The sequence below is a fragment of the Bactrocera neohumeralis genome, unplaced genomic scaffold, assembly GCF_024586455.1.
Source record: "Bactrocera neohumeralis isolate Rockhampton unplaced genomic scaffold, APGP_CSIRO_Bneo_wtdbg2-racon-allhic-juicebox.fasta_v2 cluster11, whole genome shotgun sequence".
NCBI lineage: Eukaryota > Metazoa > Arthropoda > Insecta > Diptera > Tephritidae > Bactrocera > Bactrocera neohumeralis.
In genome coordinates, this window is record NW_026089624.1 from 9,000,738 (window position 1) to 9,028,080 (window position 27,343).

The 27,343-nt window shown below is 35.5% G+C and overlaps 3 protein-coding genes across 7 annotated transcripts in view; 2 read left to right on the plus strand and 1 right to left on the minus strand.

Annotated features, from left to right (window-relative positions):
* LOC126765696 (uncharacterized) overlaps positions 1-27,343 on the plus strand; it is a 624,074-nt gene that overhangs the window by 375,054 nt on the left and 221,677 nt on the right. Inside the window, exon 3 of one of the 3 annotated variants that reach the window (XM_050483430.1) lies at positions 26,551-27,271. The exons of the other annotated variants lie outside the window; for them this stretch is intronic. The gene's annotated coding sequence lies outside the window, so the exon portion shown is untranslated. Of the gene's footprint in view, positions 1-26,550; positions 27,272-27,343 lie in introns of those variants that run through there. 3 annotated transcript variants of the gene reach the window in all.
* LOC126765721 (uncharacterized) overlaps positions 1-27,343 on the plus strand; it is a 488,551-nt gene that overhangs the window by 338,091 nt on the left and 123,117 nt on the right. The window lies entirely within an intron of this gene.
* Positions 11,297-26,626, minus strand: LOC126765671 (LIM domain and actin-binding protein 1). Of its 3 annotated transcripts, XM_050483307.1 has the most exons (12): positions 26,529-26,626; positions 22,897-23,355; positions 22,440-22,532; positions 16,009-16,142; positions 15,719-15,885; positions 15,066-15,626; positions 14,248-14,412; positions 14,044-14,192; positions 11,843-12,328; positions 11,640-11,785; positions 11,478-11,572; positions 11,297-11,402 (listed from the first exon to the last, which is right to left on the minus strand). In XM_050483307.1, the coding sequence occupies exons 2-12, from the start codon at positions 23,305-23,307 to the stop codon at positions 11,344-11,346; spliced, it is 2,466 nt and encodes an 821-aa protein (XP_050339264.1). In that variant the 5' UTR covers positions 23,308-23,355; positions 26,529-26,626; the 3' UTR covers positions 11,297-11,343. The 3 variants fall into 3 exon arrangements, with proteins under 3 accessions (XP_050339264.1, XP_050339263.1, XP_050339265.1); XM_050483306.1 differs by lacking the exon at positions 26,529-26,626 and having other exon boundaries at positions 22,482-22,532; XM_050483308.1 differs by lacking the exon at positions 26,529-26,626 and having other exon boundaries at positions 11,488-11,572.

Consider the following 27,343-nt stretch of genomic DNA (forward strand, 5'->3'; position numbering starts at 1 on the left):
AAAATTTTAATTATATATATCATCTATATATATAAAACAGTCAAAAAAAAACAAAAAAGTCTTTTATTTGCCTAATTGCTTACCCTTGTGTTACAAACACACATAACAAGTTAATAAAACAACAATTTCAACCCAACCCAAGCGGGTAAGCGCATTCAAGCAGATGCAATAGTCTTACCGCAACTCACGAACATGCTTCCAAGCTATCATATAAATAACAAGCATTGGCAAAATGTTACACACCTAAAGCTAGCAGATCCCAACTGCAACACCCCCGCTCAAATAGACCTTCTATTAGGCAGCGACCTTATATCACAAATTATAATAGAAGGTGTTGAAAAAATTTCGGAAACACTTCTGGCGCAAAATACCATTTTCGGTTGGGTCCTAAGAGGACTAGTTGCGGAACCAGTCACAACAATGACAACTCAAGTTGAGGAAATCTCAAACGAGTACCTCAATTCACTATTGAGATAATTTTGGGAGTTAGAAGAACTCCCCCCCATTTCAATTACAACACCAGAAGATCAGTATTGTGAAGACTTTTACAAAGCCACAACTACTAGATGAGGTAATGGTCAATATATCGTACGACTACTTCGAAAACAACAATTTCCAGACACAATCGCTTTAGGTCACTCTCACCCCTCTGCAATACAGCAGTTTCTAAGTATGGAAAAAAACCTACTTAGAAAAGGTGAGCTTAAAAAAGATTATGATGGTGTCTTAGAAGAATACCTCCATTTAGACCACATGGAGGAAGTAAGCCCATGCGAAAAAATCATAAAAGGCAAATATTACTCATTCTACTTGCCACATCATGCAGTAGTAAAGCCGGATAAAAAACCACAAAAGTTAGAGTTGTCTTTAATGCCTCGAGATCCACTAGCTCGGGGAATTCCCTAAATGATATTCTATTTACGGGTCCCACACTCCAACCAGATTTAATGATCCTCATATTAAATTGGTGTATATACAAATACGTATTCAATGGGGATGTCGAAAAAATGTATCGACAAATAATTTTTCATAAAAATTATCAAGATTTTCAACGGATTATTTTCCGAAAATCTGTCAATAGTCCACTACGCGACTTTAAATTGAAAACAGTTACCTTTGGCGTAAACTGTGCCCCATATCTAGCCATCCGTACACTCCACGGACTGGCAGAAGACACAAAGTCAGAATTTCCTCTGGCAACACAAGTCTTAAAGACACAAACGTATGTAGACGATATCTTGTCTGGGAGCCACAGCCTCTCACAAGCATACGAGTCCTTATCACAAGTGATAAAGGCCCTCAACACCGCAGGGTTTCCCCTAAAAAAGATCACATCTAATCACCCAAATATCTTAAAAAATATACCAAAATTTGTTGGATACTAAGTTCCTTATAGTCGAAGAGGAAAGTACAACAAAAACACTGGGCGTCCAATGGAATGCAAAATCGGACCAGTTTTAATACACGACGGAGTCCATATCCGCATTATCCAAGATAAAAAAGAGACAAATTTTATCCTCGGTGGCAAAACTTTTCGAACCCGCAGGATGGCTTTCGCCAATTATGATACAAGCGAAAATCCTGATCCAAGAATTATGGCTAGACGGAACTGACTGGGACGAACAAGTGAAACCTCTTCGCTTAGAAAAATGGTCCCAGTTCGCTAATAAGCTGACCGACATTTCGCAAATACAAATTCCACGGTGGGTAAACTATTCCCCCGAATACAAAGTGGAACTACGCGGCTTTTGCGACGCCTCTGAAAAGGCATATTGTGCCACTATATATGTGCGCACACAAAGCGATACCGCAACCACAAGCCACCTACTAGTGGCAAAAGCAAAAGTTGCGCCTATAAAAACGCTAAGTCTCCCACGACTTGAACTCTGTGGAGCTCTGCTACTAGCCACTAGCTTCCATGGTGCAGATCCACTTAGACATGGCGAAATACAAATTATATCTATGGTCTGATTCCGAAATAGTTCTAGCCTGGTTAGAAAAGCCACCACACGCGTGGAAAACCTATATTTCTAACCGAACGGCGCAAATACTTGACCTAGTGTTATCAGCCACTTGGCGACACGTAGCCAGTGCTGACAATCCTGCTGATCCAGGTACAAGAGGGTCCAAACCTCTGCATCTCGCCACCACCAACCTATGGTGGAATGGCCCCCGCTGGTTAACAGAATCTCCCGATTCTTGGCCACACAAACTTGGCGACTCAAACTTAAGGTAAAGGGAGCAACTTGCCCCCAATGCGATACATTGACGCACAAGACTTACAAAAGGCAAAGGTCGCTCTTATCGCATCAACCTAAACGCGCTACTTCAGCCGCGACATGGAGTTACTAAGAGAATCAACGCCAATTGACAAAAAGAGCTCACTCTTAGTACTAAACCCATTTATAGACATGAAAGGTCTGCTTCTTGCAAACGGCCGGCGTGCTAATTCCAGCCTTACGTATAACGAACGCCATCCCATAATAATACCAGAAAAATCCTCATTTGTCACCTTATTCATCAATTATATTCATATACTCATGTTACACGCCGAACATCGCCTCATGCAACATATGGTACGCCAAGAGTATTACATCCCACGTCTGAAGCCCCAAATCAAGAAATGCATTTTCATGTGCAAGATCTGCACTATGCATAAGCAAAAAATGCGAACGCAGATTATGGCAGCACTTCCACCCGAGCGCTGCAATTTCGCTCTGCCTTTCACCACCACCAGTTGTCGATTTTGCTGGGCCTTTTCAAATAAAGGCGTCCATGCTAAAGTCTCCCACTCTCATGAAAGGCTATGTGGCTGTCTTTGTATGTTTCACGACAAAGGCAGTACACTTAGAGCTATGCACTAATCTGACGACGGAGGCTTTTCACGCGGCATTTGCTCGCTTCGTCGCTCGACGTGGCTTCCCATCCAAACTCATGAGCGATAATGGCAAAACATTCATTGGAGCTCAACGAGCCACAGAAAAACAGTTTGTGGATTTCTTTAAACAAGTATCACCTGACATCATACAGAAGTACGCCCCTCAAGGTATCAATTGGCAATTTATACCCCCAAGCGCTCCTCATATGGGTGGTTTATGGGAATCAGCTGTAAAGAGCTTCAAATCTCATTTCAAAAAGATAGCTGGCAGCTGCAAGCTCAATTATGAAGAATTCACTACATTATTAACTAAAATCGAAGCCGTTCTCCACTCACGGCCCCTCACGGTTCTCTCGCAAGATCCCTCCGATTTCACAGCCCTAACTCCAGGGCATTTTCTAAAAGGAGCACCCATTCTGGCCACACCTGAGCCAGGCGTGGATTCGCTATCCTTACTAAATAGATGGAAAAGAATTAAAATTCTCCATCATAATTTCAGTCGCCGATGGAAAGGAGACTATATCAATGACCTCCACAAGAGGTACCGATGGAAAATTACAGAAAATGCGCCAAAGATTTAAGATTGTGTCCTGATACGGGACGAGTGTCTCCCCCCTGCCGAATGGCGGCTTGGCCGGATAGAGAAGCTTTACCGAGGCTCCGATGGTCATATTCGCGTAGTCGATCTCCGTACGCAATCAGGAAAATTAACAAGATCGCTCGTTAAGCTATGCTTTTTACCGACCGCCGATCGAAACGTAAACGATAAAACCATCCAATAAACCCGATAAAATAAATATTATAAAATAACAAACAAAACTACCTAATGGTCGATCAACTTGACGATCCACTTATGCCATAACGTGGCAGCCATACCCATATCCACTCTATGCAACAAATTTACAATTAAAATAACACTCTTCCATACAGATGAACATGGATGCAGACATGCCACTCGCTCCGATGCCAACCATTCGCTCAACTATCCACGTGACACGCCAAGTGGCAGCTCCAGTTGCGGCGGCCCCAGTTGGGGCTGGCCCAGTCGCAGCTCCCCGAACCACCACATCAACGGGTCCTCGTAATGACGAGCACTGCCGTCAACGCCCATATCAGCAGCAGAGCCGCAGCGCATTAGGTGCTCAATATATCGTCGACTGCACCGGTTGATGCACTGCGCCATTTTTAAAGGATTGCCACCACAGCAAAGGCTGCGCGTCGTCCAGGCACAGGGCCACTGCCTCAATTGTCTGGCACCTACCCACACTACCCAGGAGTGTACTTCGGGAAACCTGTGCCAGATATGTATGTGGCCTCACCACACCATGCTGCACCGAACCACCAGACACGACATCGGTCAACAATCTGGTAGCCACCACCGTGGTGCAGTACGACGACCGCCAAGAAGCCGAGATGCAAGATTCGTTTTAGTACTTCGAGAGGATGCCCTTAAGGTGGGGTACTCTTGGTCAGCACAAAAGCACTCATGGTATGCAGACAACGAACGGTAAATACTGGAGCTGTAAGCCAAGCATCATCGGGTGGCTCTATACCACGTTCGTGAGCCCAACTTAAAGAAACTTCTGCAGTGGTTGCTTGGCATTGAAGGAAATACATGTAGATTGGAATCACATCATCTCAATAGCGCCCAGCAAGTTCTTGGCATAAATCAGAGTACTGGGTCTTTGTGAATATAGGCTATAGAGAAGAAGGCACAATAGAAGTTAACTAGTGGTGCACACCTCAAGTAAATTCTATTGTATTCTATTCAATCAATGCGGTCGATGACGCCCTCGATTAGACGATATTGTATAGTGTATGGAGACCGCCAGACCCTGTTTAACTTGATTTCTTTAACCGCCGCCATCGATGCAACTTACCGTTTCATGAATGAAGTTATCCCCTCGACCTTAATCTGGAGTTCGTTGAAGTTAAATTGTAGAAGTCGGGCTTATCGCGGGTGTCTAGGAGTAATCTTGGCAGTGAGGGAGTGGCGTGTAGGTGGTGGTTCTTGCAGTTGTTGAACCCGTATAGGCGATTGCCGCACTATGGTGTTATTGGTCAACGTACGACACACTCCACTCACGCGTAGTGCGCCTTGCTGCGTGGTACTATGATAATAAACTTAACTAGAACTTGCAGATCAAAACAAGGTTTGCTCGCCAAAATAACAACTTTCGTCGGTCAATGCCGGCCCTTAATCTTGGAAACGTTGTTTTGCCATTTACATTATTTTTCGTTAATAGTTTGTTAATGCAATATTTTTTAGGAAATATAAAAAAAATTACCTTACATGAAAGTGTTGAACTATACGTGAAAATAATATGAAACTCGCAATTATACTATATATCAGAGGATGATCATATAAGTGTGAAAGTGTGGAATTGTTCGCATTTTCCAACGTTTAATATTAGCAAAATGCCAAAGGTTTTGAATTGTACACAAAACATTCACACCAGCATCTCTTCATTCATCTTAATTCAACATAGGACGTAGTACATGATTTACTTTTAACCTATCTAATTATATTTCAAAGTTCTAACACAATAATTAAGAAATGATTATGTATTATTAGCAATACAACAAAAAAAGTTAATTGCTTAAATTTTTTCGTGCCTTTAATTTGAAAAAAATAAGATCCAACTGTTTTATAGTTGAGAGTTCGTGCCACTTCATTTTTATACTCTCGCAACAATGTTGCTAACGAGAGTATTATAGTTTTGTTCACATAACGGTTGTTTGTAAGTCCTAAAACTAAAAGAGAGTCAGATATAGGGTTATATATACCAAAGTGATCAGGGCGACGAGTAGAGTCGAAATCCGGATGTCTGTCTGTCCGTCCGTCCGTCTGTCCGTCCGTCCGTGCAAGCTGTAACTTGAGTAAAAATTGGGATATCATGATGAAACTTGGTACACGTATTCCTTGGCTCCATAAGAAGGTTAAGTTCGAAGATGGGCAAAATCGGCCCACTGCCACGCCCACAAAATGGCGGAAACCGAAAACCTATAAAGTGTCATAACTAAGCCATAAATAAAGATATTAAAGTGAAATTTGGCAAAAAGGATCGCATTAGGGAGGGGCATACTTGGACGTATTTTTTTTGGAAAAGTGGGCGTGGCCCCGCCCCCTACTAAGTTTTTTGTACATATCTCGGAAACTACTATAGCTATGTCAACCAAACTCTACAGAGTCGTTTCCTTCAGGCATTTCCATATACAGTTCACAAATGGAAGAAATCGGATAATAACCACGCCCACCTCCCATACAAAGGTTATGTTGAAAATCACTAAAAGTGCGTTAACCGACAAACAAAAAACGTCAGAAACACTAAATTTTACGAAAGAAATTGCAGAAGGAAGCTGCACCTAGGGTTTTTGTTAAAAATTGAAAATGGGCGTGGCCTCGCCCACTTATGGACCAAAAACCATATCTCAGGAACTACTATACCGATTTCAATGAAATTCGGTATATAATATTTTCTTAACACCCTGATGACATGTACGAAATATAGGTGAAATCGGTTCACAACCACGCCTTCTTCCAATATAACGCTATTTTGAATTCCATCTGTTGCCTTCTCTGTATAATATATACATTAGGAACCAATGATGACAGCGGAATAAAACTTTACAAAAATACGGTATTTGAAAAATATGTAAATGACGTATAATGAAATCTCGATTATCACTTTATCATGCGAGAGTATAAAATGTTCGGTGACACCCGAACTTAGCCCTTCCTTACTTGTAAATTGATAATATTGCCAAATCTGTCAGACTTTCTTGACACATTAGGGGTATTCTCTTGCTCTTGCAAAATCCTTGCACGGTGCACGAATTGCAGAACTTTCCACTTGGTGCAACGGCACAACAACAAACACACGCAGAAAATTATTTGAAAATATAAAATATGTCATATCAAAACCTATGTTCATTTTCGTGCAATGACACGTTAAAATATAATTGCATCCCTGTTTTAGCTGTCATTTTGCATAAAAACATATTTCGCTGGTAATTTGTTGACGAAGGTAAGTTTTAAATACACAGGAAGATTTAGCGACACTAGTATAGCGTAAATAAATTTAGAACGCAATATATAATAACATATATTAATTAATTTGATAAAATAGTATAATTTACTGCGTCCAGTAGTATAATTTTATACGCAATTTTTGTGCCAATTGATGTATCTCTTCTGTTGTAGTAAGTAAGCGTATAAAACGTTCTCGGAATCTTGTTATTTCATTTGAAAAAAGAGTTACATATAACCCTTGATATGGGGCTAATTGAGAACTTACAACAATGAGAAGGTGAAGGCAGAGAACCTATATTATAGAGAAGATTCATGCAGAGAATGTAAAGACATAGAGAAGGTGCAGGTTCGATAACGAACATTTGTAAAACTTGAACTACGGAATTGTTCTGATTTTAGCAGAGGTGAATTTGCAGAATTACAGCTTTGTTAACATTATCAACCAGGGAATATTCTTGATCTTTTATATATTTTTGTACTTTTTTGTTTTTGTATTTTTTATAAATTTATCTGCATTATGAGTAATTAGATAATTCATGCAATGACACCACGAGGGAATCAAACAAGCATATAATTGCGTTATGCCGTCGGCATTTTCTAAGCGCAATCAACATTTTTGCTCAACCAGGGAATTGTATAAATAAATATGTGTAGATATGTTTAGAGATCAGTATATCTTGATTTCTTTGACTTGTTTGGCCCAATTAAAAAGTTTCGATAATTACGAAAATATCACAAAGTTGTTAATATTATACCTATAAGGTAAAAATTATTTCTATCTATATTTAATTTTTGAAAATTATAATTTAAAAAATTAATCAACTATTTGAAAATACATATATAAGTTTAGAGATAAGTAAAAGACGACTGTTTGCATACAGAGGAACGTTCACGAAACGAGAAAAATGGAAGAAGTTAAGCAGAAAATAAAAATTTCATGCTACATGACATAAACGGAATGTATCAAAACAACATTAAAGAAAATGCATCAAAACAACCTTGAGTTTGAATACAACAACAACCTTATCTTAAAACAAAGTAAATGTATCTGAACAAACAATATATACATACGTATGTAGACAAACCTAAATAAATAATATAATAATAGGTTGTCAAAAAAGTCTTGCGGTATTTTCGCCAGTTGGAGCTGAAAGCGCGTAGTTCTAGTTTTATTCGTCGCATCGGGTCATGCTATACCTTTTTGGAAAGCTCATTTCACGCGCTAACACGGGTTTGATTGATTGTCGTTTCTTTAAGTCGTTCGTGAGTTATAGCGTTGCAAACATGGAGCAAAATAAAGAGAAAATACGGCATATTTTACAGTACTACTACGATAAAGGCAAAAATGCATCTCAAGCCGCCAATAAAATTTGTGCAGTTTATGGACCCGATACAGCTTCCATTTCCACCGCACAACGATGATTTCAACGTTTTCGTTCTGGTTTTTATTCCGAAAGGCTTTTATTCCAAAAGGAATAAATCAAAAAATGGCACAGGAAGTAGGACTTTCAGCACTAAATTCCTAAAGAAAGTGTAGAAATAATTGGCAATGGTTATGACTATAAATCTTGTAACAGCGGAAAATACATCCAGAAAGAATCAATAGCAGACAGCGGCGAATTCAGCAAGATTCACAACAGACCCTGCAACAGTGGGCAGCGACAATTCCTGAAAAAGTGGAACAAGGTAAAAAGTATAGGTCCTGAAATTGTGGATAATACTTTCACCCAGATTCGCAATAGACCCTAAAACAGCGGACAACGTTCAGTCCTGGATAAGATAAAATAAAAATACCACATTCCCACCAAGAGGAAACACCAGCATCACTACATATCAAGTTAAAGGATAGAAAATAGTAAACAAACATCAAGAAAGAAATCTTTGGGATCAATCTCAACAACGACAACCTCCGTCAGTCCCAAAGGACGTGGATCGACTTTGTCAAAGAATAAATTCAGGAATTGTTAAATGACGGAAAAACACAGCTAATTATTGCGAAAAAAGGCACCGAAAAGGAAAATGGTTGTAGAATTCTAGAAAATCAACGCTAATTCAAAACTAAATTATAAGAGAAAAGAAACATCATATAAAACACTACAAAATAAATAGTATATAATATAAAAAGGTATTAATTATAAACATAAAAAAATTAATCAAACACATACAATAATTAATAATTATACGCCGACTGCAAGATTTGGTGTTTTAAAATGAGAACATTTCATTTTGAGGGGAGAATTAAGGGGGGAGATACCTCTAGAATTAAAAAAAAAAGAAAAGTGTAGTCCCGAAGTTTCATTAGCTTACTCTGAATGGGTACCACAACTTAAAACTCGTTTTCTCCAAACTTACTTCTTTTTATCCGGCCGTCAAATTGCAAGCGAATTTGTTAACCGATTTACATAAACTAAAGCGTATTTTATAGACAATTTTATACTTAAGTGCAGTTGTTTAACTATTTTGATGTCGAAAACCACAGGTAAAAATGGCACTTTTTACAAAATCCAGGCCTACATCCCCAATTTTTCGAAATTCTCAAAACCCTTCTACTATACACTTGATAAGAGCTTCATGATTAAAAAAACATTTACTTTTTTCGTTTTAGATAAGAAGTATAGCCAGAAAGTTGACGGCCGCAAAAAATTTCAATCAACGGGATCAATAATACTTCCTAATATATATATATGCAAAAAATCGGATGTAATTTGTTTTTATTCGCCCATAATAAAAGTGGAAAAAATTACCTTTTTTTGACGGTACTAGAGGTTTATTGGCGAAGCTGTTTGAACGGCAAGGGAAGCGGCGACAATCGGCGATCGATTGTTAGTTTCTTTCGGCACAGCTCGGATTTTCTACCAACAATACAAGGTTGTGACCCTTTGTCGTCGCGTCAGTGCTTCGACACATTGACTCTTTGACAATACGTGAGCTTCGGCTATTGTTTAAAGAAATAATATATGTATATTTGTATGTCCTGTGTAAGCATTGGTTTATTTTAGTACTTGTCGGTCTATGAGCAAGAAATAAAAATTAAAAACATTATTGGAAATAAGAAGAATCTGAAGATATACTCATATATGTATTTTTAAATAGTTAATTAATTTATTAAATTATAATTTTAAAAAATGAAATGCAGAAATAATTCTTACTTAATAGGTATAATATTAACAACGTTTTGATATTTTCCTAATTATCGAAACTTTTTAATTGGGCCAAACAAGTCAAAGAAATCAAGATATACTGATCTCTAAACATATCTATGCATATTTGTCCACACACTTCCCGGGTTGAAAAAAATGTTGATTGCGTTTAAAAAAGAACGACGGCATAACGCAATTCTATGCTTGTTTGATTCCCTCGTGGCATTGCATGAATTATCTAAGGAAATTCTAGATATCAAAGTGTTTTTCAAATGTTACCTACTTATAATGCAGATAAATTTATAAAAATTACAAAAACAAAAAAGGATAAAAATGTAATATAAAAAGTGTAAAAAAATAAAAATGTATATAAATCGCATGGCATAAATAGAATTCATTTCCCGGTTGATCAAGAATATTCTCTGGTTGATAATGATAAAGCTGTAATTCTGCAGATTCCCTTCTGCTAAAATCAAACAATGTTAACATTTCACGGGATGAGATGAATTCCCCGTTTCAAATTTTACAAATTTTCGCTGTTGAACCTGCACTTTCTCATTGTTTTAAGTTCTCTGAGTGAACTGTAAATGACGTCGTTAAGCCTGCTACATGAAAATTTGTAAGAAGGCAGCGATATAACAATGGCCGGCATGTACACAAAACAACACAACTGTCCATTTGTATGCGTACAATTTCGTTATGGCCATACTAATAGCTTTCACTTCAATGAAATTTTATGATTTTGTTCAAAGTGAAATGTTTTATGCACAAAATAAGTAAATAGGTAAATTTATTTGTTTTAAATTATCAATTGTTATTACAATTGATATAACAGAGCTACGTTATGTTTCTCTTTGTAAAATAACGTCAAGTTTTTTAGAGCTTTGAATAATTTTACATTTTACATAATAGTGGCATCACTCCTCTCTACTGTGCTCACTACTGTCGTCGGCAAACTTATAAATATGTTTAATTTAGCGAGAGCGACAACTGAGAACCTGCTGTCGTATAGTCGTGCAGCTGTCTAAATAACTGTGCCCATAAGAACGTGTATATTTTAATATTTGACAGATGTTGCTCTCTATGTATTAAAAAAAAATTAATAATTAACAAATAAACAAAATATTAAAAAAAAATAGTCAAAATGCCGATCGTCCAATTGCCTATCTTGCCTATATGTATGGGCAAGCCTTGTATGAAGCCGACAAAAGTTTGCTTCCATCATAAAAGAATACATTATAAAAATATAATAATTTATAAATTTATTTCATAGCATTTAGTACAGATATTCATTAGCAGCTACCTAATTCAGCAGTTTCAATAGACTGATGCTTGATCTTCTGAGTTTTTACTAAATTAAAAAAAAAGAAATATAGTTAAATTCTAAATGGCAATTTAAGTTTTCATTAATACATATATATTTTACATTTATTTACCACGAAACGGTTAACTTGATACCGCGGCCTTGCTTGTTGAGTGGTCTGTGTTGAGTTTTTCATATTTTCAAATCGCTCCCGTATGCTAAAGGTTTTAATATTAACATTTTAACTTATAAAAAATCCACGATTTTTTTTTAGTCCAAACTCACATTTTTGTGCTTTCGATATTTGAGTTATCAGATACTTCGTTAGAGTAGATATCAATGCGACCTTCATTCAATTCCCGCTCTTTCTCATTGGCCTCCCACTTCTCGAACTTCACTCGCAGTTGTTTAGCACGTGCTGCTGTTTTTGCCTATTGCGAATGCATACGGTAATACATAGTTAGAAAAGTAGATCACATGTATTTCACCTCCTTGAGAGCCTCGTCATCCAGAGAACACTTATAATTCCTACTTGATGAGTAGTAATCTTCATCGTCATCCTCTTCCTCCAAGTCTTCGTTTTCATCCTGCGATTCTACGTCGGTGCTGTTGTCATCATCATACACACAGATACCATCATCTAAAGGAGGTGTAAAACACTTCAGGGGTCTTGGAACAGCTTTTTGGCCACTACTATTTTGTTCAATTTCACGAAACTTATTTAAAATCATTGCGGTAGTGTGAGATTTTTCGAGTACGTGAGTTTCTTCCTCTCGCTTATCAGTATCGTTTGAGTATTCAATTTCGGATTCAGGCGTGGGCATTTTCACAACTCCCTCCCTTGGCGGAGTTATACGAAATTCCTTTCTTTTTTGCTCGGTTGGACGATATGTTTCAAAAAATTTAAATTTCGAACTTATTTCTGAGGTCTCGATTTTTATATCCTCTGGTTTCTCATCATACTTAACGATGTCCTGTTTTTGGTTAAACCAATAGAAGCAATGAATTTCATATAAATGACATTACACAAACAAGTACAAACTACCAGAGCAAATGTATAAAAATCAAATTGTTAAAATATATTCATTCCAGAAGATATGGAAAACAGAGAAACATACTATGGAATATTATAAGTCTATTAACAAAATAATCTTAAGTGTACAAAAATTTAAGCTAAGACATTCTGTGTAAAAGCGATCATTTAAGTGACGGATATAGAGCCTGAAGTTCCAAAAATATAAAATATAGGCAGTGATTATTTCCAGATTTTACTAAGAATCAAAATATCTAACGTTAACTTGATACGACCTAAGTTAATTTAACATATTGCAAAAGATATATTTACTCTTGCCATAAATTCTGTTACAAAATTTACAATGCATACAGTGTGGACAAATTCGCAAGAAAACCTGCAGTTATTTTTTATTATCATTTGTATGCAGTGTACTAATCGCTTTTCTACAACGTCTGCAGTTGATGGCATAAAGTTAAACAGTCGTCCTCGCGTGGTTTGATCGCCAACGCATTCGCAGAATCTTGCTTAATTGGACAATCTAATCAATTTTATAAATTCGTCTGTGCACTTTAAATATTTATTTAGTTTTTAGTAATGATATTTAAAATACAAGTATATTTTAAACTTTGAACGTAAAAAATATACGTCAGCAAGATCACCGAAGAAGCTATTCTTATAACTTTTAAGTTTGTAATTGTGGTTGTACCGCAATAAGCTATATATTAGAAGAACATTCTAATACAATACACCGAATAAAATTGTACACCTTGAAATTCGAAATTCGATTCGATTCTTATTATGTTATTATTACAAGCATGACCTTTGTGGAACCCCATTACTTCAATAAATCAAAAAAACTAAATTGTAAATAGCCGAGCCAATTTTTATGAAATTTGGTTAAACATGATATTTGTAGAGCTACATTCTTGATTTATTTGTTAAGCTCCGTAGTACTTTAAATACATTCAGTATACAGTACTTTAGTAATAGTATGTAAATAGCATTTTTAAATTTAATTTGTTTTAAATGAACAAAAACAGGACAATACACTTATATAATTAGAATTCATAGTTACAACAAAAATAAAGTTATGGAACAAAAACAATTCATATTATAATTTACAAGCAGCATTTGCACTACTTATATTTTTAAAAATTTCATTGAAGAAGTTTGTAATTTTTTGTTTATACATTGTTCAATCTACGTGATATCATATGTGATTCCATATTCCCCATTTCACACTGTTCTTGTATGTCTTTGAAAACTTCGAGAATTGACGAGAGCTTTGAAATATCATCTTTATTCTTATCAGCACCATCCAAAACATATTCACCAATAAACTTATGTTTTCAAATGCGGATACTAGAGATTGTTTTTTCAACGGAAGTTTTCTGTGCAATTAACCGGGGGAAATTAAAGAAATATTTTATGTGGGGAAACCAATTAACCGTATTCAATTAAGCAAGAAAATTTACATATATATTTTTGACCTATCAGGTGACTAAGTAAGCGGGAAAATTAATTAACCGGGAGTCAATTAAGTGGGAGATACTGTATGTATTATTAAATTAAATTAACTCTATTGAAAAAAGAGTTATGGTTTAATTTTTATAAAAGCCTAAAATTGTAACAGAACTTATGGCAGGACTTTTAAGTTGATTCCATTTCTCTCACCTCGTTTTCATTTTCGCTATTCTGTCCTCTTGCGTTATATACGTGTAGTTTATCTACTTGTAGCGATTTTGGTGAGTTAAAATTTTTTCTGTTAGCAACCACATTAGCATCCAATTCCATAAATATGCTGCGTGATTTTTTACTAATCGCTGAAATGAAATTGCCATAACAAATACTAATATTTGTAAAATGTTTTTTTTTTACCTGATTCAAAAACATCTTCATTCTGTAAAGCCTTGTGATATGTCGCACTATCTTCGCTATTATCTCGAGAATTTTTAAATACTTCTCCTTTTTCGAATCGTTCTTTAAGCGAACGAGCAGCCCCTTCATGCTCTATGACGAGTTTTTTGTCGGATGCCGTAATTCCTATTAATAACACAAAATAAAATCATAATTATTAACATTTATTGATAATTCTGTTCTATGTATCTTCATGGATAAACTTATGCTTTGACATGCACATTTTTTACAATAGAGCACAGCTGCAATATAACAAGAAGAGAAGTGAATAAATGTTCAACTTGAGTTCCAACAAATCATTGAGATGTGGTGCTAGAGTTTGAGAGATATTATATATATATATTTTTTTAGAAAATCGATAACCTTTATTTTCACTAAATCTTCACAGTTGCGAAGAAAGTTTGGTTTATTGATTTTGAAGTGAAATTCTGCACACTGCCATGTAAAACTTGTAAGAGGTTTAACGTAGCCAGTGGATCAGTTCTAAGCTACTTCAAAAATGAATATATACGTATTTTTTACATGAGTTACGTAATTTTACGTAAGGAGGACCTTTTAGAGAAACTTACACAAATATTCACAATGAACCTTACATAATCTATGCATTTATGCAATATATGGTATATAAATCCTGTGTCACGGTGTTTGTTATCGAAATCCTCCGAAACGGCTTGTAACCATTTTAATTGCAATTGTAGGTAGGAGAATAGGTTTTATGCAATTTTGCATATCCCTAATGAACCTTTAACTCTAGAATATATTTTTATCAATAAACTTACCTTGCTCTGATTCAGCGACAGCTTGTTGGTACATCTCTTTGATACGAGCTTGTTTTCCCATGAAGAGCCGTGAACGTATGTTTTGAATTTCGTGTTTACGTTCCTCCCGCCGCTCCTCTTTGGACATCATGTGTCCCTTCTCAAACCTCATTTTTATATCGTACATGGCATGACCAAGTCCGACTGGTCGTTCACGTTGTGTTCGTTTCTTTGAGCGAACTAGGTCTGCATCATAATCTTCACTCATATTTTCTTCAACTTCTGCATCGCTTATATTTTCTTCAATTTCTGCGTCGCTTACATCACTGTTGCCCTTCGGTGAGTAATCACTCACACTGTTTATCTGTTTATCGCCAATCGCTTTTAAACTTAGATCTGAACTAATTCCTTGTGCTTTCAGTTTCGCTATTTTGGATAATATCGAATTGGTGTGCTTAACAGGGCTTCGCTCCTCACGATACTTTTCTTGTTCCTGTCCTGCTGCATTTTCAAAAACTTGAAATTTTGAGCGAACATTAAACTGTCGTAATTCTTCCAAGCCGAGATTAGGTTTGTCTGAAGCTAGTTTTTTGTAAACAAAAAAAATTAAATAAAACATTAATATACTTTGTGCTTTCATGAAAAACGTTTAAAAAATTTGTTGGTTAATATACCTCTTACAACATCTGGAGGTAACTCAAGTGGTTGATTTTCTCTAACGATTAATTCCGGCTTACTTGGAGAATCGGTCTCAGAATCTTCTACACATTTCGGGCAAAACAATAGCTTGAAATGCACCATGCAGTATAGGACTCCCTCATGACTTTGATAGTTGTCGACCCTATGATAATAATAATACGAGGAATCAGCTCAATTATTCTTATCACTGTTAGTATATAGTATATAGTGAACAACTGAGTTAGACAAATTTGTATATACTTATGAAATGAGTAGAAAAACTTACTTCAGTTGTCTATTACATTCACGGCAGCGGAAGCAATTCTTATGATAAATGCTCTTTTCGGCCTTGATTTCCTCCATTTTGTAAACAGGTTTGGAGCAAAGGTGACAGTTGATTTCCTTATCACATTGTGGATTCTGCAACGGCAAATACATTTCTTACTGTTATAACGTTAAAAACAACTATTGAAGTGTTAAGTTCGTATATAGTTGAACATTATACATTCTCACTTTTTGAAATAATTAAATGTGTGTGAAAAATTTTACTTACTCATTCTTGGGTTCACTTAGCTTCATTACTTTACTACTACTTCCTATATTCGAAACATTTACAGTGGTTCACAGAGAAAATGGTCCATCTGTAAACAGACGCTTTTATCTGCAAAAAATCTGCAAAATCATTATAAATAAAACAAATTTAGGTGAATTTGGTGAGTTCACTTTATTAGAACTATAAATACAACAAAACATTTATTAATTCATTTACATTTTTCATAAAAATGTGAATTTAACCAAATAGGAGAAAATTGCATGTCACAGTGAAAATGGACCATTCAGCAACTATTACATAAAGTACTAAAAAACTTATTACTAATATTTGGTGGCCCATCCTACCTTTGCTATTACATAAAGTATTATAAAACTTATTACTAATATTTGGTTGCACATCTTGTTTGGCGAATAATGCACTTAAAGCGACTTCACTAGGTTTTTGGTATATTCCGGATTTATTTCATCCCATTCTTTCAAAAAAGCTTGTTTAAGTCTTCTTCTTAATTGGCGTAGACACCGCTTACGCGATTATAGCCGAGTTAACAACAGCGCCCCAGTCGTTTCTTCTTTTCGCTACGTGGCGTCAATTGGATATTCCAAGCGAAGCCAGGTCCTTCTCCACATGGTCCTTCCAACGGAGTGGAGGTCTTCCTCTTGCTCTGCTTCCCCCGGCGGGTACTGCGTCGAATACTTTCAGAGCTGGAGTGTTTTCATCCATCCGGACAACATGACCTAGCCAGCGTAGCCGCTGTCTTTTAATTCGCTGAACTATGTCAATGTCGTCGTATATCTCGTACAGCTCATCGTTCCATCGAATGCGATATTCGCCGTGGCCAATGCGCAAAGGACCATAAGTCTTTCGCAAAATTTTTCTCTCGAAAACTCGTAACGTCGACTCATCGGTTGTTGTCATCGTCCAAGCCTCTGCCTCATATAGCAGGACGGGAATTATGAGCGACTTATAGAGTTTAGCTTTTGTTCGTCGAAAGGGGACTTTACTTTTCAATTGCCTACTCAGTCCGAAGTGGCACCTGTTGGCAAGAGCAATCCTGCGTTGGATTTCCAGGCTGATATTGTTGGTGGTGCTAATGCTGGTTCCTAAATAGACGAAATTATCTACAACTTCAAAGTTATGACTGTCAACAGTGACGTGAGAGCCAAGTCGCGAGTGCGACGACTGTTTGTTTGATGACAGGAGATATTTGGTTTTGCCCTCGTTCACTGCCAGACCCATTTTCTGTGCTTCCTTGTCCAGCCTGGAGAAAGCAGAACTAACGGCGCGGATGTTGTTTTAGTCACCGTTGCTCAATATGCTGTGTGTCCTTCCAATTTCAATTAATTTTATATCCGGTGATTGGAGAGAGGCTTTGATCACTCTGGGGCAATAATATAATACTAATATGAGAAAAAATAGTGAAACTTTGTTCATAATTTTACAATTCTTAATTTATTCTTCAAAAACTATGTCTCAGAGTGATCCCCTTTGACCCCGATATACTTGTTCCAAAGTTTTTTCCAATCCTCGAAAGAGTTGTTAAAGTAAATTTCCGGAATAGCCTTCAATGCGCGATTGACGTCTAACGTCTTCAATTTGCCCGGAGCGGTAGTTTAAGTTTGCTGAAATCAGGCAAACACGGTGATTGCGGTACGATATTGGTTGAAAATTTGGAGAAAAACTCACCAATAATCAATGTAGTTTGTGACGGTGCATTATCGTGGTGTAAAAATCAAGATTTGTCGGCCACTAATTCTGACCACTTTTTACGAATAACTTTACGCAAACGGCACATTTAAGATTTAAAGGCAAAAAAAAAAGATATATTGGTGTTTTTTGCGGCGATATGAGTAATATAATTTTATTAAATTAAGTGACATATTACTGTACAACTTTTGAAGTATATTAGAAAAAATTTTCAATGAAAAATATTAATAAATAAGCCTGTGCCGGTGAATCTCCAGAAGCGCCTTGAAAAAAAGTGGAACATTATAACACGTTACCGGATAATATACTTCAAAAGTTGTACAATAATATGTCATTAAATTTAATAAAAATATATCATTTTTTCCTTTAAAACCTTTCGCGCAGAATTCAAATTAAAAAGTTTTATTTATTTTGTCCACATTAGTAGCAGCCATTTTTTAACGATTCCAGCCGAATATTTGAGATCAGTGTCTTAGTAGAAATGATACGTATCCTTAATATCGGGTGATTTTTTTGAGGTTAGGATTTTCATGCATTAGTATTTGACAGATCACGTGGGATTTCAGACATGGTGTCAAAGAGAAAGATGCTCAGTATGCTTTGACATTTCATCATGAATAGACTTACTAACGAGCAACGCTTGCAAATCATTGAATTTTATTACCAAAATCAGTGTTCGGTTCGAAATGTGTTTCGCGCTTTACGTCCGATTTATGGTCTACATAATCGACCAAGTGAGCAAACAATTAATGCGATTGTGACCAAGTTTCGCACTCAGTTTACTTTATTGGACATTAAACCAACCACACGAATGCGTACAGTGCGTACAGAAGAGAATATTGCGTCTGTTTCTGAGAGTGTGGCTGAAGACCGTGAAATGTCGATTCGTCGCCGTTCGCAGCAATTGGGTTTGTGTTATTCGACCACATGGAAGATTTTACGCAAAGATCTTGGTGTAAAACCGTATAAAATACAGCTCGTGCAAGAACTGAAGCCGAACGATCTGCCACAACGTCGAATTTTCAGTGAATGGGCCCTAGAAAAGTTGGCAGAAAATCCGCTTTTTATCGACAAATTTTGTTCAGCGATGAGGCTCATTTCTGGTTGAATGGCTACGTAAATAAGCAAAATTGCCGCATTTGGGGTGAAGAGCAACCAGAAGCCGTTCAAGAACTGCCCATGCATCCCGAAAAATGCACTGTTTGGTGTGGTTTGTACGCTGGTGGAATCATTGGACCGTATTTTTTCAAAGATGCTGTTGGACGCAACGTTACGGTGAATGGCGATCGCTATCGTTCGATGCTAACAAACTTTTTGTTGCCAAAAATGGAAGAACTGAACTTGGTTGACATGTGGTTTCAACAAGATGGCGTTACATGCCACACAGCTCGCGATTCTATGGCCATTTTGAGGGAAAACTTCGGAGAACAATTCATCTCAAGAAATGGACCCGTAAGTTGGCCACCAAGATCATGCGATTTAACGCCTTTAGACTATTTTTGTGGGGCTACGTCAAGTCTAAAGTCTACAGAAATAAGCCAGCAACTATTCCAGCTTTGGAAGACAACATTTCCGAAGAAATTCGGGCTATTCCGGCCGAAATGCTCGAAAAAGTTGCCCAAAATTGGACTTTCCGAATGGACCACCTAAGACGCAGCCGCGGTCAACATTTAAATGAAATTATCTTCAAAAAGTAAATGTCATGAACCAATCTAACGTTTCAAATAAAGAACCGATGAGATTTTGCAAATTTTATGCGTTTTTTTTTTAAAAAAAGTTATCAAGCTCTTAAAAAATCACCCGATATAAAGTTTTTCGGCACTTTGTTTAAGATATTTTTTTTAAGTATTTGGATAATGATATTTGTCCATAATCCCTTCGATAAAGTGGAATTCACCAACACCAGCAGCTGAACGAGCACCTCAGATCATCACATAGCCGGCACCGTGCTTAACTGTCGGTCGCAAATATCTAAAAAGAAAACTCAATCAAGAGACGGATCGGTTTTCTCCAAACCCATCTGATCCAAAAATATTGCATTTGCTGTCATTTGGTTCAAGAAAGAAAAAATTTCCCAATGAAATTATGGGAAAACTGCAAACTCAAGTTTTTATTCTTCTTGCTAGCAAATGGTTTCTATTTTGCAATTCTATCATTTCGCTAAAGACTCTTAGAATAGTGTCAACGCTACAATTTATTTTAAAATGTTTCTCTACCATGTCATTTGGTGCACTCAGTAGATCAATCTTGCTTTGTTTGGCAATCCACCTCTCTTGACGGCCACTGAAAAACTTTTTTTGGTTAATTTTCGGCTTATTTATAAGTCGATTTTCTTTTTTAAACCAACCAACTATTGTTCGTGATTTTCAACAACTTTGGCAATGCTTTATTGAGATATTCCATTTTTATAATGTTCAATAATTAAATTTCGCTACTCAATTGTAGCATGGCGGCCCATCTTGAAATTAAGAACTGAACTATTTTATTAATAAATTGAACAAAAATTTCAGCGCAAGAATGTGAATTGAAGTAAACATATTAAACTAACATAAGTTTCCAAAAAAGTTTCGTTATCTATCGTAGCTCTGATAGGGTGGATCATTTTCACTGTTACATGCATTTTTCTTTTATTTTTTTAAAACTTATTTTAATAAAAAGATTTATTAAAATATGTTTTCATATGTTTGTAAGTAAAATAAATTGAAATTATCAAATTCACGAAAGCTTTTGGCATATATAATATATAAATTTCACAAAATTTTTTTCCAGTTAAAGGGCTATTGTTACAGGTGATCCATTTTCACTGTGAGCAACTGTACTTGTATATTAAAATCAATCTAACTATCCCGAATCCGAAATACATACATACCAATGGGAGGGTCAGCACAAGCCCTCAAATCCATTAGAATGGGGGTTATGTTACTGGTGAACGACTTTCAATGTGAGCAACTGTTTATTAAAATTAACCATTAGAATGACGGTACTGCCAAAAATGTATTTTTCATGTCAGGACTGCTGCTAATAAACTGCAGAAATAAGGGAACAGAGTGTTGAACAGTGCCAGTATTTTGTGGCAGAGAAAATATCGCTAACAAATAATAAAATAGTGTTCTTTTCCAGGCTTCTACAGACTACTACTTAAATACCTGGGCCTGGAGAGCAAGAAACAGAAATTACGAAGATACAGATACACCTGAATGTTGGAATAAGAGATCAGTCTTTCCGAAAAATTCGCAACAGATATATCGCAGAACTTCTGGTTCAGTGCGAAAATCATAAGCGGATAGCGGTACAGAAAGATAAGACAAGGAAGGGACTGCTGATGTATTCACTCAGCCTGATCAGCTGTCTTGTTTAGGGTTCTGAGAAGCAGTCAGAAGATAATCAACCCAAGAGTTCTATGACAGGTTAGCTACAGAGAAAATGAAGAGCAATGGGTCGAGCCGCTTCTGTAATAAATTCCCACATGGTTATAACCTAGGTGAATTTATATAGAGCAATGTCTGCCTCGAACAGGTAAACGTGGCACACCAGTTAAGACAAAAATTTCATCGACCGAATCTTTGAATCGGTGCATATGAATCGCAACAAAATTTCTAATGCGGGTTGTTACTGAAGATGAAAACTGGTCAGTTATGACAACGCTAAGTAAAAATTGCCATGGTCGAAGAGCGGTGAGCCGGCGCAATAGGTGATTGACCGCCAGGAAGGTTTTGCGATGTGTTTAGTATGTTTGACAAGGGAGCATCTACTATGAGCTGCTTCCTTACGTCCAACTTTAAATTCGAAACTGTACTTACAGCAATTGTAGCATCAGAAGGAAGCAATCGCTCAAAAGACGCTAGCTTTGGTCAATAAGAGGGCAATTGTATTCCATCAAGACAACGTCAAACCATATATGTACGTCGACTCGCCAAAGCCTCGGAGGAAGGTTTTTAAGCATCCACCTTATAGTCCGGACCTGGCTCCAAACAATTAATACCTATTCCTATCCATAGCGAATGAAAAATTCGCCTCAAGAGAAGCTTGTGGAAATCGACCCCCAATTTTTGGTATTGTAATTTACGGAAATTATTAAAAACAATGGCCGAACATGGGCCGAGAATCCTTAAAACGTTTTAAGTTTCATTCTCTCCATTTATAAAAAATGCATTTTCGTTTCGTAAGATTTCAATACTAAACATATTTCGAAAATATTTTAGTTAAATGCAAAACCATTTGAATTCGTTGATAGTGAAAACATTTCCTATAGTTATTTCAGTTAAGGTTTAGCAATTTTTTGCAACAACAAGATTTTATAATGTATAGTATATGTAGTACATTCGTGTAATGCGAGAGTATTTAAACATTTTTATTAGCCAAATGATAATATCACTAGAGATTAAATAAAACAAACATTTAATTTGTTTGAGAAAGGTGATTTTGTTACATGGTTGGGTTAGACATGAATGAATGCTTACACTGAACTTTTTTTGTGCTTTACCAGCGTCACTTGAACGTACATGAATTAAATTGCGCTTCTGCAGAGCATCGAATTTGCTAAAGCTGGATTTCTAAAAACAAAAATTCAATTAACCATTATTCAAACTAAATCAAATATTAGCTAGTAATTTTCTCTAACCATTTGATAAACTTAATCAAGTCTAAAGATGTGCGCTAAACTGGTATTGTGGAATCATATGAATATTTGGTTTCTGATCAAATACTTAGCCAAGCTTGGAGTAGTCGGCTCTTACTTAATTGGACCTATGCTAATCAAATGAAATAACTTATTCTAAACTAATTAAAATGTACATAAATTCGTAAAAATTACTTAAGCAATTGATTAATTTAAAATTATTCTAAAGATGTATACACAAATTGAAAGAATTAATAAAAATTCTAGTTCCGTTTTATTATTAAAGCTTTCCAACTTACCACCGATATATTCTCATGATCCGTTTCACCTTTTCTACTTTTCTTACTTTTTGCTTTCTTTTTGCCTTTGGCTGTCGCTATCTCTTGATTACATTCGACGCTTGCAACGTTTTCATTTTGCAGGATCTCGGCCTGCTCTTTTATGTTTGCGGAAATTTTAGTTTTGGTGGTTGTTGAACTGGACACAGAGCTTGTTGTACCAACGCCGGGAAATTTTTTCTTATTAACTTTAACCGGCGAACTGGCATTCTCTACACAGCTGCCGTCGACTCCGTCGATAATACTGTTATTAAAATCAACGGTAATTGCGTCTTCAACATTGTGGCTTTTAGACGATTTGAATGTTGACTTTTTCGTCACTTTGCGTGTAGTTTTTGTCAAAGCCAAGGACGTGGTTGAGCTTGTAGACATATTTACTAAGAATTGCTTCTCAACTTTGAAAACGGTTTGATGTCTCTTCTGAAATCGTGCCATGAACAAATTTTCATTAGTACTGATTTCTAATAGTTAACTTTAAGTTATTATAATACAAATAGTAAGATAAAAGGCGATTATGATTGTCATATATAGCAATAACAGCATATACTTCGAAAAAAAATATGAGACTATAATCATAGTAACAGCTATCCACATGTTTTTAATTCAACAGGATAAATAAGTCGGTAGAAGTCAAAAATAAATCGAACCCAGAAATTCTTTAAAAACACATCGTCTGCTTGGAGGAAATAATATTCATGCCTGAAGGAAAATAAAACACCATTTTCACACAAATACATTTTTTGGGAAATGCTCAATTTTCTAGTAATGAATTATCTTGAATTCTCCAAGGTATATACATACATACAAGTATGTAAACAATGTAATGAGTTTGTAAATTCTCTGAAGTACATTGACATAGATATTATACGAAAACATGGCTCATCATGCCAGCATTCTCTATGTTGTAATTTATTTTTAGAATACCGTAATCAAATATAAGACAGACTATTAAACAATGTTCACTTCGTTTTGGAGTTACACATTGCACGAACCATGTTATCTTAAAATTTGACTTACTAGCTATTTATAAGAGCACTCTGGTTCACTGGAATCTTGCGACTATTGCCCAATCATATCAGTACTGCATGTGAAACAACAATTTATGCAAAAGTATTCCTCTATTACATTTCGTAATGTACAAAAATTATTCATATACAGCCGGCAATATAAGTTTCGAGGTACATATATACCTGTAATGAATATTTGGATATGGACAAAACCAATTATAACTAAAATTCAATATGGATATTATTATCAACTTAAAAAGACTTGTGACAAAAACGAATTTTTGAATTTACTTGCTCATCAGTTCATCTGTAATATGGGACTGACATCGCCCATTCTCATATCTCACACCATCTTTTTGCAATTTATACCAAATTTCAAATTTGGCAAATTTTAACTATAACTAAGCTTATTGGCTATATAACTAATTACCTATATTATAGTAGAAACGTCAAGGCAAATATCGAAACACAACTATATGACCAGCGGCGTAGCTACAACTTCAGGCGCCCGGGGCCGAGGTGGTTCGAACAATGGTGAATTTTTACAAAATATCTTTGATATTAATTATATAAAATTAAGGAACTAGAAGCCACGCAAATTCTGAAGTTCCAAAATTCTCACAATACGGTTTTTGAGGAAATTGATAGTAAATTTACAAGACATCTTATTACAAGCCATTGAAAAAACCCATTTTTATTTATTATACATTTCTTCAATTGGACTGGAAGCCTACAAGACGTTAATGACAGCTTTAAGAATACTACTCACTATACCTGTATCAGTTGCATCTTGTGAAAGTTCTTTTAGCAAACTTAAATTGATCAAATCTTATTTGAGATCGACCATGAGTCAGAGTAGACTTTCCAATCTTGCGATTCTCTCAATAGAATGTGAAACTGCTTCAACTTTAAATTACAATGATATATGTGCGCCCGGGACGACGGCCCCGGATTTGGTGATGTCCGTCCGTCTGAGTGTATATATGTACGCGAACTAGTCCCTCGTTTTTTATATATCGTTTTGAAATTTTGAACACGTCCTTTTCTCCACTAAAACCGCCCACATCTATCGCCTTTCACGGGATTACCGTCGATATTATTGGAAGCCTGTTTTTAGAAAAACACTTAGATTTGAAGATGTGTTTTAAAATAAATTTGTTTGCTTTCCTTTAAACCGTTATTCGCTTTTTTGAAAATGTAGTGCAGCAAAATGTGGATATTGCTATGGTTTAATAAATGCTGTGGTTTAAGAGATATTAAGGTAAAGAATTTATATCTTTAATATGGATTGAGTAATTTTATTCGGTCGGTTTTTGTCACGTTTTTAGTTTATAAAATTTAGACGAGGTTTTCTCAAAACTACTTTTTCAAAGTCCGTGATCATTTCAAAACTACTTAACCGATTCATTTCAAACTTTGTACACATTTTTGACATATAAATCGTTCTTTAGATTTTTTTTACATTAAGGGTGTTTTCCACCCACAAAATGGCGGAATGTTTTAATGGAAAATAACAGTTTTCACTTTAAATGTCAAAAATTTTTAAATGAAAAAAAATTACTGGGGGACTTTGGGGGGAAGATTTGATTAAAATTTGACTCATTTTTCTTGGTTTTTTATTCTCGAATAATTTCCAGCCGAGTAACGGTGAACACCGCAAAGTGTTTGTTTTCTCAAGACGTTCTGGAAAAAGCTGTTACGGGCTTATGCTTCAATATTGCTGCATGAAAAAATTAAAATATATTTTCAAAAGTATTCTCTATAATGTACAAAATATCCGAATAAAATTACTCAATCGGTATTTAAGAAATAAACTCGCTGCATGAAAAAATTACCATAGGTTGTCAAAAGTATACTCTATAATGTACAAACGATCTGAATAAAATTACTCAATAGATATTTAAGAAATAAATTCGTAAAAAATGTATTTTTTTACCTTAAAAACCTTACACTAATAAAATATATATATGTATCCCAAATATCTGCAATATCGAGCAACGTTTTATTTAAATATACCAAAGCAGGTATACACAAACTTAAATGCATATATAGGTAAAAATTGTCTATATTTATGGAAGGCAAGTGAAACGATGTCGATCTTCTGTAAAATTTGATACCTTTCTGAATGCCTGTCGCGATGTATGTACATAATTATACAGATATGTATATAAGAATAGACATATATGTAGGTCGATGTTTATTTTTGTATGTGGATTGGAATTTATCATGACAATTTATTCTTTCACTCATTATAATGCTAATTATATGTTAATAATAACATTGTCCGCATGTAGGTACTAAATATCTATTTATGTACTTGTATGTAGACTTCAGAATATAACTGATTACTAATACGCCCGGTTGTCCGCAATTCTTTAAGTAGCTTTACTGCTTAAAAACTTACATAACTGCGTTTACAGTATGTAGGCAAAAATCAAATCGTTTTTTACGTACCACAATATCGTTAGTTTAACGCACATATGTATGTATTATTTTCATGGTAAGGATTACAATAGCACCCAAATTTTCTATATTTTAATATTTATGAACTAAAATTGTTATCAATTTTTATACGCATATACTTACTTTAACTTACAACAAATTACAGATCTGCCAAATTTAAACTATGAATAAGCCACTCTCGAATTAGCCGCTGTTGCTGTGGCTATTGGAGCAACACAAATGAGCGAGCTCTACGCCAAACTGATTGAATGCGCACAGTGCACAATTTATTCAACCAAAGTAGGCCTCGAGTAGAAAGCACTCGGCCAAAATTTTATGTACAAATTACAATATCATGCATACATGCTTGAATGTGCACGTACCTAGGTGCCATAGTCGAACTATTTACAATTCGTAAAATCCTAGTGCAAGCGATGCGGAAAAACTAAAATTTTCGTCACAGTGAAGCGTAAAATTAGTACTTCATGTATCAGGTAGATGTTTATGATTTTTGCTGTGGGAAATATACGGACATAAAAAATACATACCAAAAATTACAAAAAGGGAACAATTCAATTGAATTGAAGTTTGATTTTTGATATATTGTTAAAACTTACTGTATTTGCGCTAATTGCATATTTCAACAATTTCGATTTTCATAATCACAATTTTCGATTTTTTGGATTTGGTATTAGTCCTGGAGATCCTAACGGAGACCTTTTTAAATAAATAGCTCATGAACAGCTGAACCGATTTGGCTGAAATCGGTGGGTAGCTTGGAACCAAGAGACGGACGGACATACTTTTTATATTTTTATGTTAAAAGTCAAATAAATTCATATAAGTATAAAAATTATATTTCAAATCATATATCGTTTTAATATTTTTTTTAATTTAAAAAAACGAAATAACTTCACACAGCTACTGTCAGGGTAAAATTTTTGTATACACACATATAA

What these genes read in the sequence shown, in the direction of transcription:
- LOC126765671 (XM_050483307.1), bottom strand. Translation starts at nt 23,307, where the DNA reads ATGTCTACAAGCTCAACCACGTCCTTGGCTTTGACAAAAACTACACGC. An exon ending in TGAAGATGTTTTTGAATCAG is followed by an intron (nt 14,193 to 14,247) that starts GTAAAAAAAAAA and finishes ATTTCATTTCAG; the next exon opens with CGATTAGTAAAAAATCACGC. An exon ending in ATGACGAGGCTCTCAAGGAG is followed by an intron (nt 11,786 to 11,842) that starts GTGAAATACATG and finishes CATTCGCAATAG; the next exon opens with GCAAAAACAGCAGCACGTGC.